Source organism: Aythya marila (genome assembly GCF_965140915.1).
Source record: "Aythya marila genome assembly, chromosome: 8".
NCBI classification, from domain to species: Eukaryota; Metazoa; Chordata; class Aves; order Anseriformes; family Anatidae; genus Aythya; species Aythya marila.
The window spans coordinates 25,168,122-25,181,250 of NC_139049.1; the positions used below are offsets into that span (position 1 = coordinate 25,168,122).

Genomic DNA, 13,129 nt, shown 5'->3' on the forward strand with positions numbered 1-13,129 from the left:
CCTCTCTGCAGTCTTATTTTGACTTTGCAAATATCACTTATTCTACATGTATCCAAAAAAAGGTCATTTTTTTTAAAATGCAAAGGTGGGGATGAAACAGTCTTACTAAAAGTAAATGTTTAGTAACTAAATGGAAAAAAAAAACCTCTGGTTTCATCATTGGACCAAAAAAAAAATTGTCATTCCAACAGAATTCAAAACTGTGACATTTGAGATGGATATATGTGGTGTTTTGGGAGACAGATGGGGATAAATCAGGGGAGACGTGCAGACAGGCGAGGGTGAACTTTATTCTCTTGGGACAGGTTGTGAGTGAGGACTGTCTGCACAGGGAAAAGATGAGGAAAAACAACACTGGTCAGTGAATATGCAGCATCACTACATTAGTTTTGTTTTTCCTTCCAAGCAAATGGAGAGATATAAGTAAGAATTAGGAACATACTGATCTGCATAAATAATTACAAGCAACAACGTTACTTCTCCTTATCAGAGCAAATGGAAATTTTTACAGCTGTTCAGATACTGTGAAGGTGAAGATGAGGAATTGGATACAGTCAAATTTCTTAATCAGGCTCAGGACAGCCAGAACCAACATAATGGCAATAAAATGGCCCTATGCTTTCTCTCTGTTGTTAGTGTATCATCTTGCTGAAGGATCATCAAGTACGGAACAAATGTCTTCCTGTAATTCTAGGGTTCAGCTAAGACTGACAACACTAATTTCACTCTGAGCTGATACCTCAGCTTATATATTTTTATGGTAACAAAGATCTTGTACTGTGGGATTTTACAAACAATTTGGGGTCTATTGCCTTGTAGAGCATGGTGCTTCCAAGATATTTTACACTATGGTGGGCATATGGGAGAATTAACCTCAGCATCATGGTGATACATGATACAGTTTCACTCCTATCCATCACTGAGCATTGAAAGACTCAGTTATTGCTGGACAGATAAATTATTTATTTTTTCCACCATCTTTCCAAATAAAATAGCACATGAAGTTTCACTAACAAACACAAGCAGTAATTACATTAGGCTGTTTAAAAAAAACAGACACTATCCCTTGACACATACTTAGTCCAAAATCAATGTAGTATTAATTAATAAGGACTATCAAAAATAGCACCTAAGCTTTAGCAGCAAACAATGTTCTGTCACATTTTATTACTCTGTATAATTTTTACTAATACCTGTCTTCTAGCTTCATGACTTTGAGTTCATATTATTTTCATGCTTCAATTAGAAAGAAGTAGATAGTCAGACTATCCATGAAGGTAATGGAAAAGTCTTGTAGGGGGGCTTAGTCGTGGAATTTATGGTTAAATGAAACTTTCAAATATACTATAAAACTTATTCTCCTTCCTTTGCTTAGTTTTACTTGAGGTCTCATAAGCAGTAATATGTAGAAATGCAAAACTTAATCAGCTAAAAAATAGAGCAAATCCCACATATCATTTTATGCAATACCAGGAGAGCAGAAATATATTTTCCTAACCAGAGGAAATTAACTAGGCAACAGTCCTATATCTATAATTTAAAGCAGTAAAATATGTATGGCAGAAACTAAAGCCACCTTAAAAGAATTCAGTGTAGCAGTGTATCACAAATTAATGAAATGGAGACATTTTTAGAGCATGCAGCACTGAAGATATTAAAAGGGGGAGAATATTTCACCACATAGATCAGTCTGATAAATACTTTTAAAATCAAGCTTTTTTTCACTCTTTAAAAGTTGAAGAGCTTGAATATTAGGGGGAAGCACATACACAGCTATTAACATTTCTGATCGAATCTCCGTGCCACTCTATAGTGATCAGGAATATTTCACTCTGTCAGCATGTGTAAACCTCTAATGTGGTCAGAGGAAAATCTGAGTAAATCAAGAGGAAGGAATTATGGAGTCAGCTCTTACTTTATTTCTCCTGAAACAGAGCTGAAAGAAACTTAAAATACTTTATATTCCATGCTGGAGCCAAGCTGGGCACTATGGAATATTCAGCTACCACAGGTTTTCTAAATGCAATCAATTTACTGCTGCCAAATGTAGTAGGTTTATATACATCTGGGAAACATGCACCTACGGTCCTGATGAATTTCTCCTGACATTGCACTGATTTCAAGAGAATGTTATTTTAAATTGGCAGTAGAGAGACTGGTGGAGAAGGATAAAGCCCTGAGGATGGCTGAATCAAAGAGAATTTCAAAAGAATTTTCCTGATGGTTCTAGGATAATATCACATGTTAGCTATTTTCAAAGCCAATAGTTTCCAACACGCTTCCATTTATGGTATCAATAATTAAAAAATACTTCCGTGGGAGATGAACTTACCTTACTGAGAAGAGAAATTGAAAAGCTATATTACTATTGTAAACACAGGAGATGCAAAAAGCTTTGTCTCCATGGAAAAGCTATGGAAACAGGGATATCTTATTTGCAGCTATTGAATGGTTACTGCAAAATGCCGTGTGACTGTATGTGCATGTGCAAAGTGTTATAGAACATGATCACATAGAAATTAAGGGCAGGCCCTCAGCTCCTGCCCACAGCAAAACCGAATTAAACCACCTGAAGATTCAGTCTTAAAACCCAAAGTCTACTAGACAGTGTTGAGGAAATGTTTTGGATCAACTTCAGAGGTAAAAGATTAAGTTTAAAGAAAATTTAAATTACCAAAACTTAAACCTCATTATGTCCCACTCCCTGCCTGCACGTCCCTGCCAGCTACTAATAAATTTTTAAAATCTTTCCCCCAGCCCACTGCGCACATCAGCTCTGAACCTGGCACCCTGAACCGTACAGCGTGTTACAGCCTAATTGTAACTTGCATGTCAAGGGGCAAGAAGAAAGGAGTGTGGCAAGAGCATTGATAAATTTAACTTAACATTCCTCCAGCTACTCAGCAGTAAGGCAGAGTTGTGAACTCCCCTCCACATTTTACATGAGTGTCAGTTACTTCAAAGGAATATATTCAAGCATGAGGGAGTCTGGCTTGCTCCCAGCTAATGCATCATTTGTGCCTGGCTGTTTCTGGAGATGCACAGCAAAGCAAAGACTTCCTCCAGTTTGGGGCACGTTGTGGAGCTTTCCGGAGCTGTTTTCTTAGGAGCGCTGGAACAGGTCAGCTGTGCATGTTGCATACAGAACATGTAGCTGGAGCTACAGCTCTCACCCTCTTCATTTCTTCCTTTTATTTTTGTTTCCTTTTTAATTTTTTTTTACCCCCTCCCTCTCCAGAATTCTCCCAGTCCAGGATAGAGATTAATGACGCATACCTTTTCAGTTTAACACACAGACATGCTGTTCCACCAGGTTTTGTGGTGCCACGCACACATGGCTCAGGACTTGGAACCAACCTGGAGCAAGGCGAGAAGCCACGGCAGGTCGCCAGCACTCTGTGAGCAGGGGTTGGGTTTGGGGCAGGAGGAACAAGCACCACTTCCAACCCACCAGTGAAGTCCCGAGCAATCATTCAACGACCATGGCCACGGGAAACATCTCAACTGCCATGAGGTAACGTTAGGTTTCAGTGATCCCACAAACTCTTTTGATTCTTTCAGCACTTGTACCTCAACACTCCTTCCTCTACATTAACAGCATTGTTTTACCTTGTGATTAATCTCATTAATTGGCTGATCAATTTTTGGAAAGTTTGTAGTGGCATATGGAGAAGAGCTATTTTAACACACACAAGGGATCCCCAAGTGACTCTTGACTAAACAAACAAAAATTGGTTCAGGAAATTTTGCACACTTAAAGTGATACTCATCATGACAGACATGTGGATCATAAAGGTGACCTTTGGTTTTGAAGTCTTTTGTCTGTTCTGACAATTAGGCAGTAAGGCTTTGGTGGCTGATCCTGCCTGGGAGATGTGGAGGACTTTCCCATAAATAAGGAGGACTTTCCCATAAATAAGGCTGGGTGACCTTCACTGCAAACGAAGGCTGCCTGCCCACGGCAAGGTGGAGCACAGGACCAAGTCCCAGGGATTAATAGCAGCAAATAGACAGCCCAGTCCCTAATTTGAATCACTAAATCAAGGGACTACAGTGATTATAGCTGATCTCAGCCATCATAAATGACACCACAGCGTTTTAAAAACAGACTGTTGATGTCAGATCTTGCAGCTAAAGCTCAAATATTAAAAAGTTACAATCTACAAAGTCAGTAAAAGCCTTAAGACTGTTTTTTTGTTTGTTTGTGTTTTTTTTTTTTTTGTGGTTGTTTTGTTATTTTGTTTAATTTTTACTTTTCTGATATTTGTAGGGCCCAAACTAGACCCTTTAATCCACAGGCTGATATTTTCTCATCCTACTAAGAATTAAGTGCTTAACTCTGTTCTGTTAGCTTCTTTCAAAAATCTCAGCTTTAGGCTCTTAAGTTAGTTTGGCCTGATCCAACACCAGGCTCCTTTCAAAAATGCCCTTACTGAAAGCAAAGTTGTAACAGCTCAATTCAATAACTGTGGTGTGAAAAGAACCATTTTTCCCCTAAGTAACCAATTATTGTATATTTCTGGCTAAATACCTAGGGGTAAAAATTATATTTCAGAAAAAAAAACATGTTGTGGAAAGCTTTTCTCCCCCCTTTTAGTGCAGCACATCTACCAATGCAGTCACTGGAAGCTGCTTTCAAATTTAGCTATTTGGTCGTTCCAACTAATTGCTGTGTTGATTTAGTAGGTTGCTGTATTAAATTGAAAGATCTGAAGCATAGCTATTTACTGCAATCACACCTATGCACAAACTCAGCTTAGTCAGCCTTTCATTGTTCCAGTGAATACTCTATCCAAAATTACAAGAAAGGTATCATAAATTCCTTTTGCAGACATTTCTCATATTAGGTTATTCTGTTCCCCAACCTTTCTTTTCTCTTAAAAACAAACAAACAAACAAACAAACAAAAAAAAAAAAAAAAAAAAAGGAAAGAAAGAAAGAAAAAAAAAAAAGGGTGATCTTTGGTACCCTTATCCAAGATCTGAGCGTCTGTTATGATTAAGACCTTCAGTGATTTTTTTTCTCTTTTTTTTTCCTCTACAAATAGACAATATTGAAGATATGAAAAATGTAAAAAAATAAAAAGTGCCATGTTTGTCCTTGAAGTTACAGTCAGAATAGTGACAATGGCTGTATCACACTGTATTGTTGCTTTTATCAGCAAGTGCCCTGAGCATACATTAACATAATTGCAAACTGCATGAAAAGTGAACATGCAAAAATGTGATGCAATTGCCAATAGCCTCAAACATCTGTCCCAACAAAGTGTTCCTCCTCCTTATTTTAATTCTTATTATTTTAACAAGGTTAGTGAAGGAGAAACCATGTCACAGATGATATCTACATTTAGGGTGTCAGAACAATTATTGATGCAAAATTGTTATCCAAGCAAATGTGTCACATTTTGTTCACTTCCCATAACACCTGTTCATTTCGCTAACACATTATTCCCAGTTAAAGCCAGAACTCATTACTCCCAGTTAAAGGCAAACTGAGAGCTTAATATGCACATACAGCTGAAAAAACAAAAAGTTAACCAAAAGATAGCACCATTCAGGCACAGCATACATCTGGAGCTGTTGGGCAGCAAACTTCTGTAAGTTTGCTTACAGAAGAAACTGAGAAGAAACTGCTTACGGAAAGAAACTGAGACAGAAAAATAACAATAAATTAATAGCCACGCAGCCTTAAGAGCAGAGATCAAATAGAAGCACTTCTTAAACAACTGGCATTTTAATCACAGTACTGAGGTCTTCAAACTCACGATGCCAAGGTGCCCGACATTTTTGTAGTATAACACATTTTGTTTTATCATTTCAACAGGCTAATATAGAAAGCCATTATGGAGAAGGCAGTTTAATGCATTTCAATTTTACCTAAATGTTTTTTGACCCACTTTGGCATTCTTCAGAACGAAGCCTGGACCTCCTGTCTCTCACTACCATGCACACAGAGGGCCAGTATGCCATTGCTCCCCAAACTGCTCACATTTGCCACCAAGGAAAATCAAACTCACATTTCTGTGATACTGGAGAACACATTGTGAATTTGAGGGCATCTGCCCTGCAGACATACCTCTAACTGTAACCCCAGGAGGCTTAAAGAAATATCAGCACTCAAATTCATAGAGTAAAGGTCTGAAGAGGCAGCTCTGTGAACGGATAACTGCCCGGGGCTTTGCCAAGCACAATATAGCTGTCACTTGTTATTATGTGAAAGATTTTCTGGGGAACAGTGTTTTTCATTTTGCATGTCAGAGACAGGGGGGGAAAAAAACACCACATTTAGACAACCACCTCTTTAAGAAAAGAGAAGAGAGCCGTGCGGCAGAGCTCACTTACCAGGGCTGGTTATTGTCAGGAGGTCAAGCTGCCGTCTCTGCTGAAAAACAAATTATAAAAGGAATTGTTAAAAGGGGACTAATTTTAGTCGGTCATCTTAGACCTGCAAAGTGTTCTGACATTTATAGCAGAATTAATTACAAGTTACATGGCTCACAGTTACTCTTTTGGATGGGATCCACATGTACTTTAGGAGGAATAAAGAAAAAATACTAGCTCAGTCCTTTTAATGTGTTTTTATTTGCACTTATAAAGTGTTACTATTTCTTTTTTTGGAGCATATACTTGAAATGGATAGCTAGAAGCACAGATGGACCGATATATTTATAAAAGTGGTTTATGATTCCACAGGGAAGGAGACGAGGAACCAAGACAAGAAACCCTAAGTTCTTTATTCATATCAATCACTGACTCATAGCCTGTATGTGATCAAACACAATTACATTGCCTTGGGGTAAACCTTTCAAAGACTTGTAACGGTATCTAGACAAACTCAAGACTGATAAAAGGAAAGCTTCTTTCCATGCCGAGCACAGTTAGCCCATGGAGCTCATTGCCACCAGATATCCCTCACCCTAAAGCTTGCCAGTCTTGATCAACACTGAATATTTGTACAGATCACAAAATACAAGGATTGTGATGGCAAATACCAAGTTTAAACAGAATAGTGTTTTCTGGAATGGCTGCAAACTTTCACAGGTAAACCAACCTCTACTAACATTTCCCCCCCCCCCCCGGAACAAGCTATGCCACCAAAGCCTTGATGGTGGCCAGGGGCATCAGAGGTTCACCTTCCCCTTTACCATGTAGGAAAAGCTGTTACCTCCTCCATGTTTCCAGTCTAGAGAGACTTCTTCCACCATTAGATCTCTGTGGCCTTCCACTGAAATCCACATGTAACAGACAATTATCATCCTTTCAACATTTTTGAGGGTGCTCTCCATCACAGGAGAGCAGGACAGGGCAGGGCTAGCCCCCATCTCACAGGCAGACTAGACTCTTACTGCCTCTTCTTCCTCGCTTTTTTAACTTACTGTCTTCTCCCTAACTTTGACCAACATTAGTGTGTCTAGCTGGCATTTCAGATTATACTGTCCAGTTTAATTTCTCTCTCCTAATCTTCTCAATAATGTCTGTGTTACTTTCATTTATTGTCAGCCCTATTGATCTTTTTCTAATCTAATTCTCATCATTACATTCACTGTATTCCCTCGGTGACAGCTGAAAGTCCTTGAGGAGGAAACACTGACTTGGTATTCCCTACAGTGAACACTCTTCCCTGGAAATTACGACTGATGAAACTCCTTTCTAAACTCATAATTTCTCTATAAGTAAAGCTTCACTGGCTCAAGCGTGCAGACACAGCTGATCATCCACTGAATATACTTGAGTTACATGCCAACGCTGAACGTGGCCTGCTGGGAAACTGAGTAGGGTGTGAGGCTGAAAAAATATTTTCTGAAACCTTCCTGGCCTTCGGGACCTTACCTCTTGTGCAACGCAAACCATCTTAGAGAGAAACCTCATTCCTGTCTGCTTTTATAGGTACTCCCTGTTTGCTTAGCTTTGGCGAGGCATTTTGAGTATGGCTTTAGCAGCATGTTTGACATTTGCTTTATTATAAAATATAAGGCCAGCCTAAGCTATGCATGCCAGGCTAATGGTAAAAGGGAGCAGAGGACTCTGCCCCACTGCCTTGTGTTGCCTCTGCAAGAGCTATTCAGAAATGCTGTCCCTGCTCTCCCGGGGTGTGCTAACCCCAGAGTTGTTCTCAGGGAGCAACAAAGCAAAGTAAGCAATAACGCAAATCAAGGGCCCACCTCCCCAGTGGGAGCCGTAAGAAGAAATGTCTCCGAATGAGTTGAATTTTATATAGATCCCATGCCTTAATCCTGAGTTATATGTACAAAGATATGAAATGCCAGGGCTTAGCACCCACTGGGCCAGAACCTTTGCTTACTTTTCTTGGCACAACTGGAACTCCAAATGATGTATATCTAATGAACTGCTAGAGCATAAAACATATATCCAAAACCTATACTCTGTGAAAGCTTCTCCACTGGGAAAAAAAAGGTGGAATATAAATATCCTACATTAAAAAAGGTTGCAAACTCTATTGTTTGAATGGAGAGACATTCGGGTAGCTCAACTGGTCCCCAGTCCTGACTTAAGGTTATTAGAGTTAGAATAAGCATTAAATGAAAACCTAAGTGGCTTAACTTGATGCTGCAAGAAAATAAAAGCATACAGAATAGACTAAACAAAATATAAAACTTTTTTTTTTTTTCTTATAGGATGTTGCATTCAAATTGGCCTTGAAAAAAAATATATATATAGGTCCACAGGAAATATTTGTGTATGCGTTGAACTTTAAGCACAAGTTATTTCTGTGACTTCAAGTGGAGCAGCACTGATCTTTTGCATCAAACACCTAACTGCTGCAAGGGATTTGAAATGCCACCAGGTTCTTGGCACTGGCTCCACCCAAGCGCTCCAGGCTGGAGCTCAGTGGTGGCTGCCTGACCAGGGCACCCAGGGAGAAGAAATTTCTCTGCTCTGACCTTCAACAGACCTTGAAGAGATTTCTTGAATTTAGCACAGCAAGGGAAGCTTATGCACACTTACCCAAGCCTTGGAGAGGAGGAAACAGCAAAGTGCATTTCAGAATCATGCATTTCAACATGTAAAAATACACTAATTATGGATCCAATCACTTTCCGGAAATTCAAGCCTGCTCTCACATCTCAGGGGTTAGCTCTCTGCAGTTTCCAGGGCTCAGCTGGATGCAAGCAGACTAGTAACTATATGGATTTTTTAAAAAAAAACTTACTGGCACACTTATGAGTAGCTATAAAAGCAACAGAATTTGGATTTAAAGAGAAAGACACTACACAAAGTGTCAAAGATTAAGAAAATAATGGCATCAGAAATATCACGGCTGTAGGGCTTTATAATCCTCTTCTCCCTTCAATGCTGAAAGATGCAGATTGCAGCTGTTGCCCCCCTCCAGCATGATCACCCTCTCCCTGTTTCGACAGATTTCTTGAAAGACGCATCTCAAGATGTCTGGCTTATTTTTTAATAATTATTATTTGTTTGTTTTGCCTTTAGTAATTTTCCACTTCTCAAACATCAGCTCCTGCAGAGATGTTTGGGAGTACCCCAGTCGAGATGCCTGGGACTACCCTGATCTTCAGGCAACCTCCTGTCCTAAGAATTACTACCTGAGTGCTATAAAACACGACTATCATTCCTGATATGAGGGGATGTGACAGTTTCCCTTATCACTAATTGTGCATTTCACCTACATTGACAAAAAGGCATTCCAGGAGAAACACTGAATTGATTTCCACAGCAACAGCCATAATGTATAAAAGGCAAACAGGAAGATTCACTCTATCACAGTATCTGTAGTGCTACAATCCTGTCCTACCCTTAAGGGGCAGCATCCTCATTTTCACTTTGCTGGCTATTTGAAAGCCCAAAGGCATGAAGAGGCCATTGGCAATTCCTCCTGGCTTCCCATCTTGTGCGTTTTTCCATCATTGGTACTATCCAGAGGCACAGTCCCTACAGTGCAGGGCTCTGCAACAAACCTGCAGCAGATCGTGTTCACTTCCATAAAATTAACACAGTCTTTAATTAATGCAATAAGCACTGATGAGTAATAAATCATATTAAAATACAAGGAAGGCAAATTTTTAATAAATTAAGCATTGATTCACTCAATAAATATTAATCTATTAAGCATCACGAATTCATTACATTTTAGAAAACTGGTTGAAAAACCTATCTGGTGATCTGGTCTAAAGTGTGCAGAATGGTCCCTGTTCACCCATAATGTGCACTTATTTTTAACGAATTCCCTAATTTATCATGTTAAACAACTTGCCTAAAAGTGAGCATGGAATATTATTCCATTGCCATATGCAATTTTCTTGACAGATTCTAATTCACTCCTTATATCGCTTCCTATATTTTTCCCAGTAATTCCCTTTCTGAGTACCTTCTTTCTCTTCCTTGATGTTGGTGGTCTTTAAAACACTTTCTGACTGGTGCCATTTAATTTTCACCTCAATTAACTCAGTGAGAGTTGCAATGCTAGGAAAAAAATATTGTGGGGGGTATAAATTAACTCATTCATTTAAGTTTGGCTTATCTATGAGATGTTCTTTCACACTTTGCCGAGTTCCTCCAACCTTTTATATAGATGTGGAATGTGCTGCACTTGCTTTGACTCTTATCTACAGATTAGCAAAAGAGAAGGAAAAAAAGCCAGATGCAAAGATGCCCCACGAGACTGATATGGAGCTGTTTCTGTAGCAACCGATGATTTTCTTCTCATGTAAGAATGAGCCTAGTCATATCTAATTCCGAATGTATCTGGGCCTCACTTGCCAGCCAAAGCTGTGTCAAGTATAAAGTCAATATAGTCAGAAAGAGTGATAAAAAAAGCAATTATAAAGTCATCTTCCTGCTCCTACACTCCCCCTCTAGCCAGGATCCAAAAGACATCCTTACCCCTACTTTCATTCCCAGCTCATCATCTCCAAGCCCCCAACATCCAATGAAGTGATGGAGGTGACAGGCAGCCACCCAGATTATCTCACAGAAGAAGATGCTTTGCTGGAAGCTCCTTCTCCCATCCCATGGCCTGGGAGATGGCAGTGCTCTGGCATGGCTTTCCCTAGGCTGCAGGGGCATCTAAGCCTGCCCCGGGACTATCTATTTATCTTTCTAAAACTATAGTTTTATATGAGTCACCACATAAATATCCTAAGCCCAGAGCTGAGATCAACTTCAGCTTTGGCAGGCTCTTGTTGGGTTTGTGCCATTTCACTGCCTTCACTCTGCAGGCACTATTTTCTGCACCTATGAACCCAAGGACAGACTGCCCATCTCACTAGCATCTCCTCCCATAGTCCACCCACACAAGGCTGGAATTGAGTCTCTGGGACCACAAGAAAGCTTTGTCTTCCTAAATGTATTTTACCCAGCCTGGTCTCTGCTATCGATTTCTTCTATCTAAATTTAATGTGGTTTGAACAGGTGTCTCTTCCTACCACCTTCAATCCACAATGTAATTCAGAGAGTTTAAAATTGAAATAAAGTGCATGTGGGTTTTTTTATTTATTTATTTTGTTTGTTTGTTTTTGTTTCATTTCCCTGGAAGATTTGCCACGAGTTGTTGCTAATTTTGCCTCTTCCTTTTAACTTCTAAATTAGTGCTCTTCTATAAACAGACTGTATTGACATAAGAGTAATTGAAACCAGTGCATCTCTGCACAAAGGAAAGCTGAGTATGTATTGAAGGGTTTGTAGAGCTGAATTTCACATTTCTCTGGCCTTTATTAATGCCACACTGAGTTATGTCAGTGCCTTTGAAAGCTATCCTATACCATTTCTTCATGAAAATCTCCAAAAGTTCAGACAAAAGTTCAAGGAGATCCCAATCATGCGACTTAGCACTGTGTGTACAACACAGCAGCACTCAAGCAGCACCAGAAGCCTCCTCAGCTTTGCACTGTGGGGATTTACAATAGAGATAAGGGAGGAAGAGAGGAACAGTGCAGACAAGGAGAGATTTCGGCTGTATCCGACCCGTTTGCACTGCCACATGGTGACAAGCTGCACACTGTGGTGTGTTCTGCTCATATGCAGGAGATGCTTCTGTAACAGAAAAGTGTAAAGCTTCTTTTTGTTGTTTGCTGTGGACAGTTTAAGAAATATTCAGGGATAATCAACATCTGGAAAATCTTTCTAGTGAAAGCCTAGATAAAGAAGGAATGTTAGAAAAAAAAAAAGTAAAAAAAAATAAATAAAATAAAAAGTAAATATAATTATGTGAGCATTTCACATCTGTCTAGCTTCTCAAATGAGAGGTTCTCTACTTACACACTCTTTTCTTTCAGAGTGCAAGACTTATTGCCAGTGAGAGAATCTCAATTTATGTAATGATCCCAGTAAAATACTAATTCAAATCCTGTTAAAATAGATAATCTGATTATTTAAAGCTTTTTTTTTTTTTTTTCAAAGTTACAATATGATGCCAAGCAACAATCTTTTTTTTCCATCCTGAAATCATAAGTTTTGTTCATATAATGAAACAAGATCTCACATTTGTACCTGCTTTATTATTAGCTGCTAACATTCCTTGGTTTAATGATAAAATGAACCAGTCAGCTTGTTGACACTTGACTAGGATTTTAGTAAATTGCATCTCCTGTAGCTTAGTCTGTGGAATCAATTATTGATAGTATAGGTGTGGGGGAACATTTATAAAGTGGTTTGGGTTATATTATCACTCATGCTAAGAGCTATAATGAGCATTTGAAACAGTGACCTCTACACACATTTGATCTTTGCAATATTTGGTAATTCAGTTCTGGTTTAGAATCAAGACCAAGTCCAAACAATGAAAGGCAGTGCTGATCTATTAAGTAACTTTACTCATCCTTACATTTCACATATTCTTCTCCTTAATATTTGACACCTGAGCAGTTCTTTCATAAAATCCAAAGTGCCAAGGATACATGATACTTTCCTGTATTTCAGAAACACTGCCAAACAAGTAGCTAAAACATATCCTTCTCCCTGCTTCAACTATTTATCTCCAGAATACAACACTCATACATAATGTATTATTTATTAACAAGCTCCCTAGTTCTTACAGTTGTGCTGTGCTCAAAAGCTATTTAGAAATAATATCAACACAATGAAGGCTCAGGAAACATTGAAAAGCCACGCGAGGTATCTTTGGGCATGTAAAAACACTCCCTAGTACCTAT

At 39.0% G+C, this 13,129-nt stretch overlaps 1 protein-coding gene across 1 annotated transcript in view; it reads right to left on the minus strand.

Annotated features, from left to right (window-relative positions):
- Positions 1–13,129, minus strand: part of AGBL4 (AGBL carboxypeptidase 4) — a gene marked incomplete at both ends in the record, with an annotated part of 937,634 nt that overhangs the window by 432,369 nt on the left and 492,136 nt on the right. Inside the window, one exon of the mRNA XM_082766598.1 lies at positions 6,342–6,381. Coding sequence (XP_082622724.1) covers positions 6,342–6,381 — 40 coding nt within the window. The remainder of the gene's footprint in view (positions 1–6,341; positions 6,382–13,129) is intronic.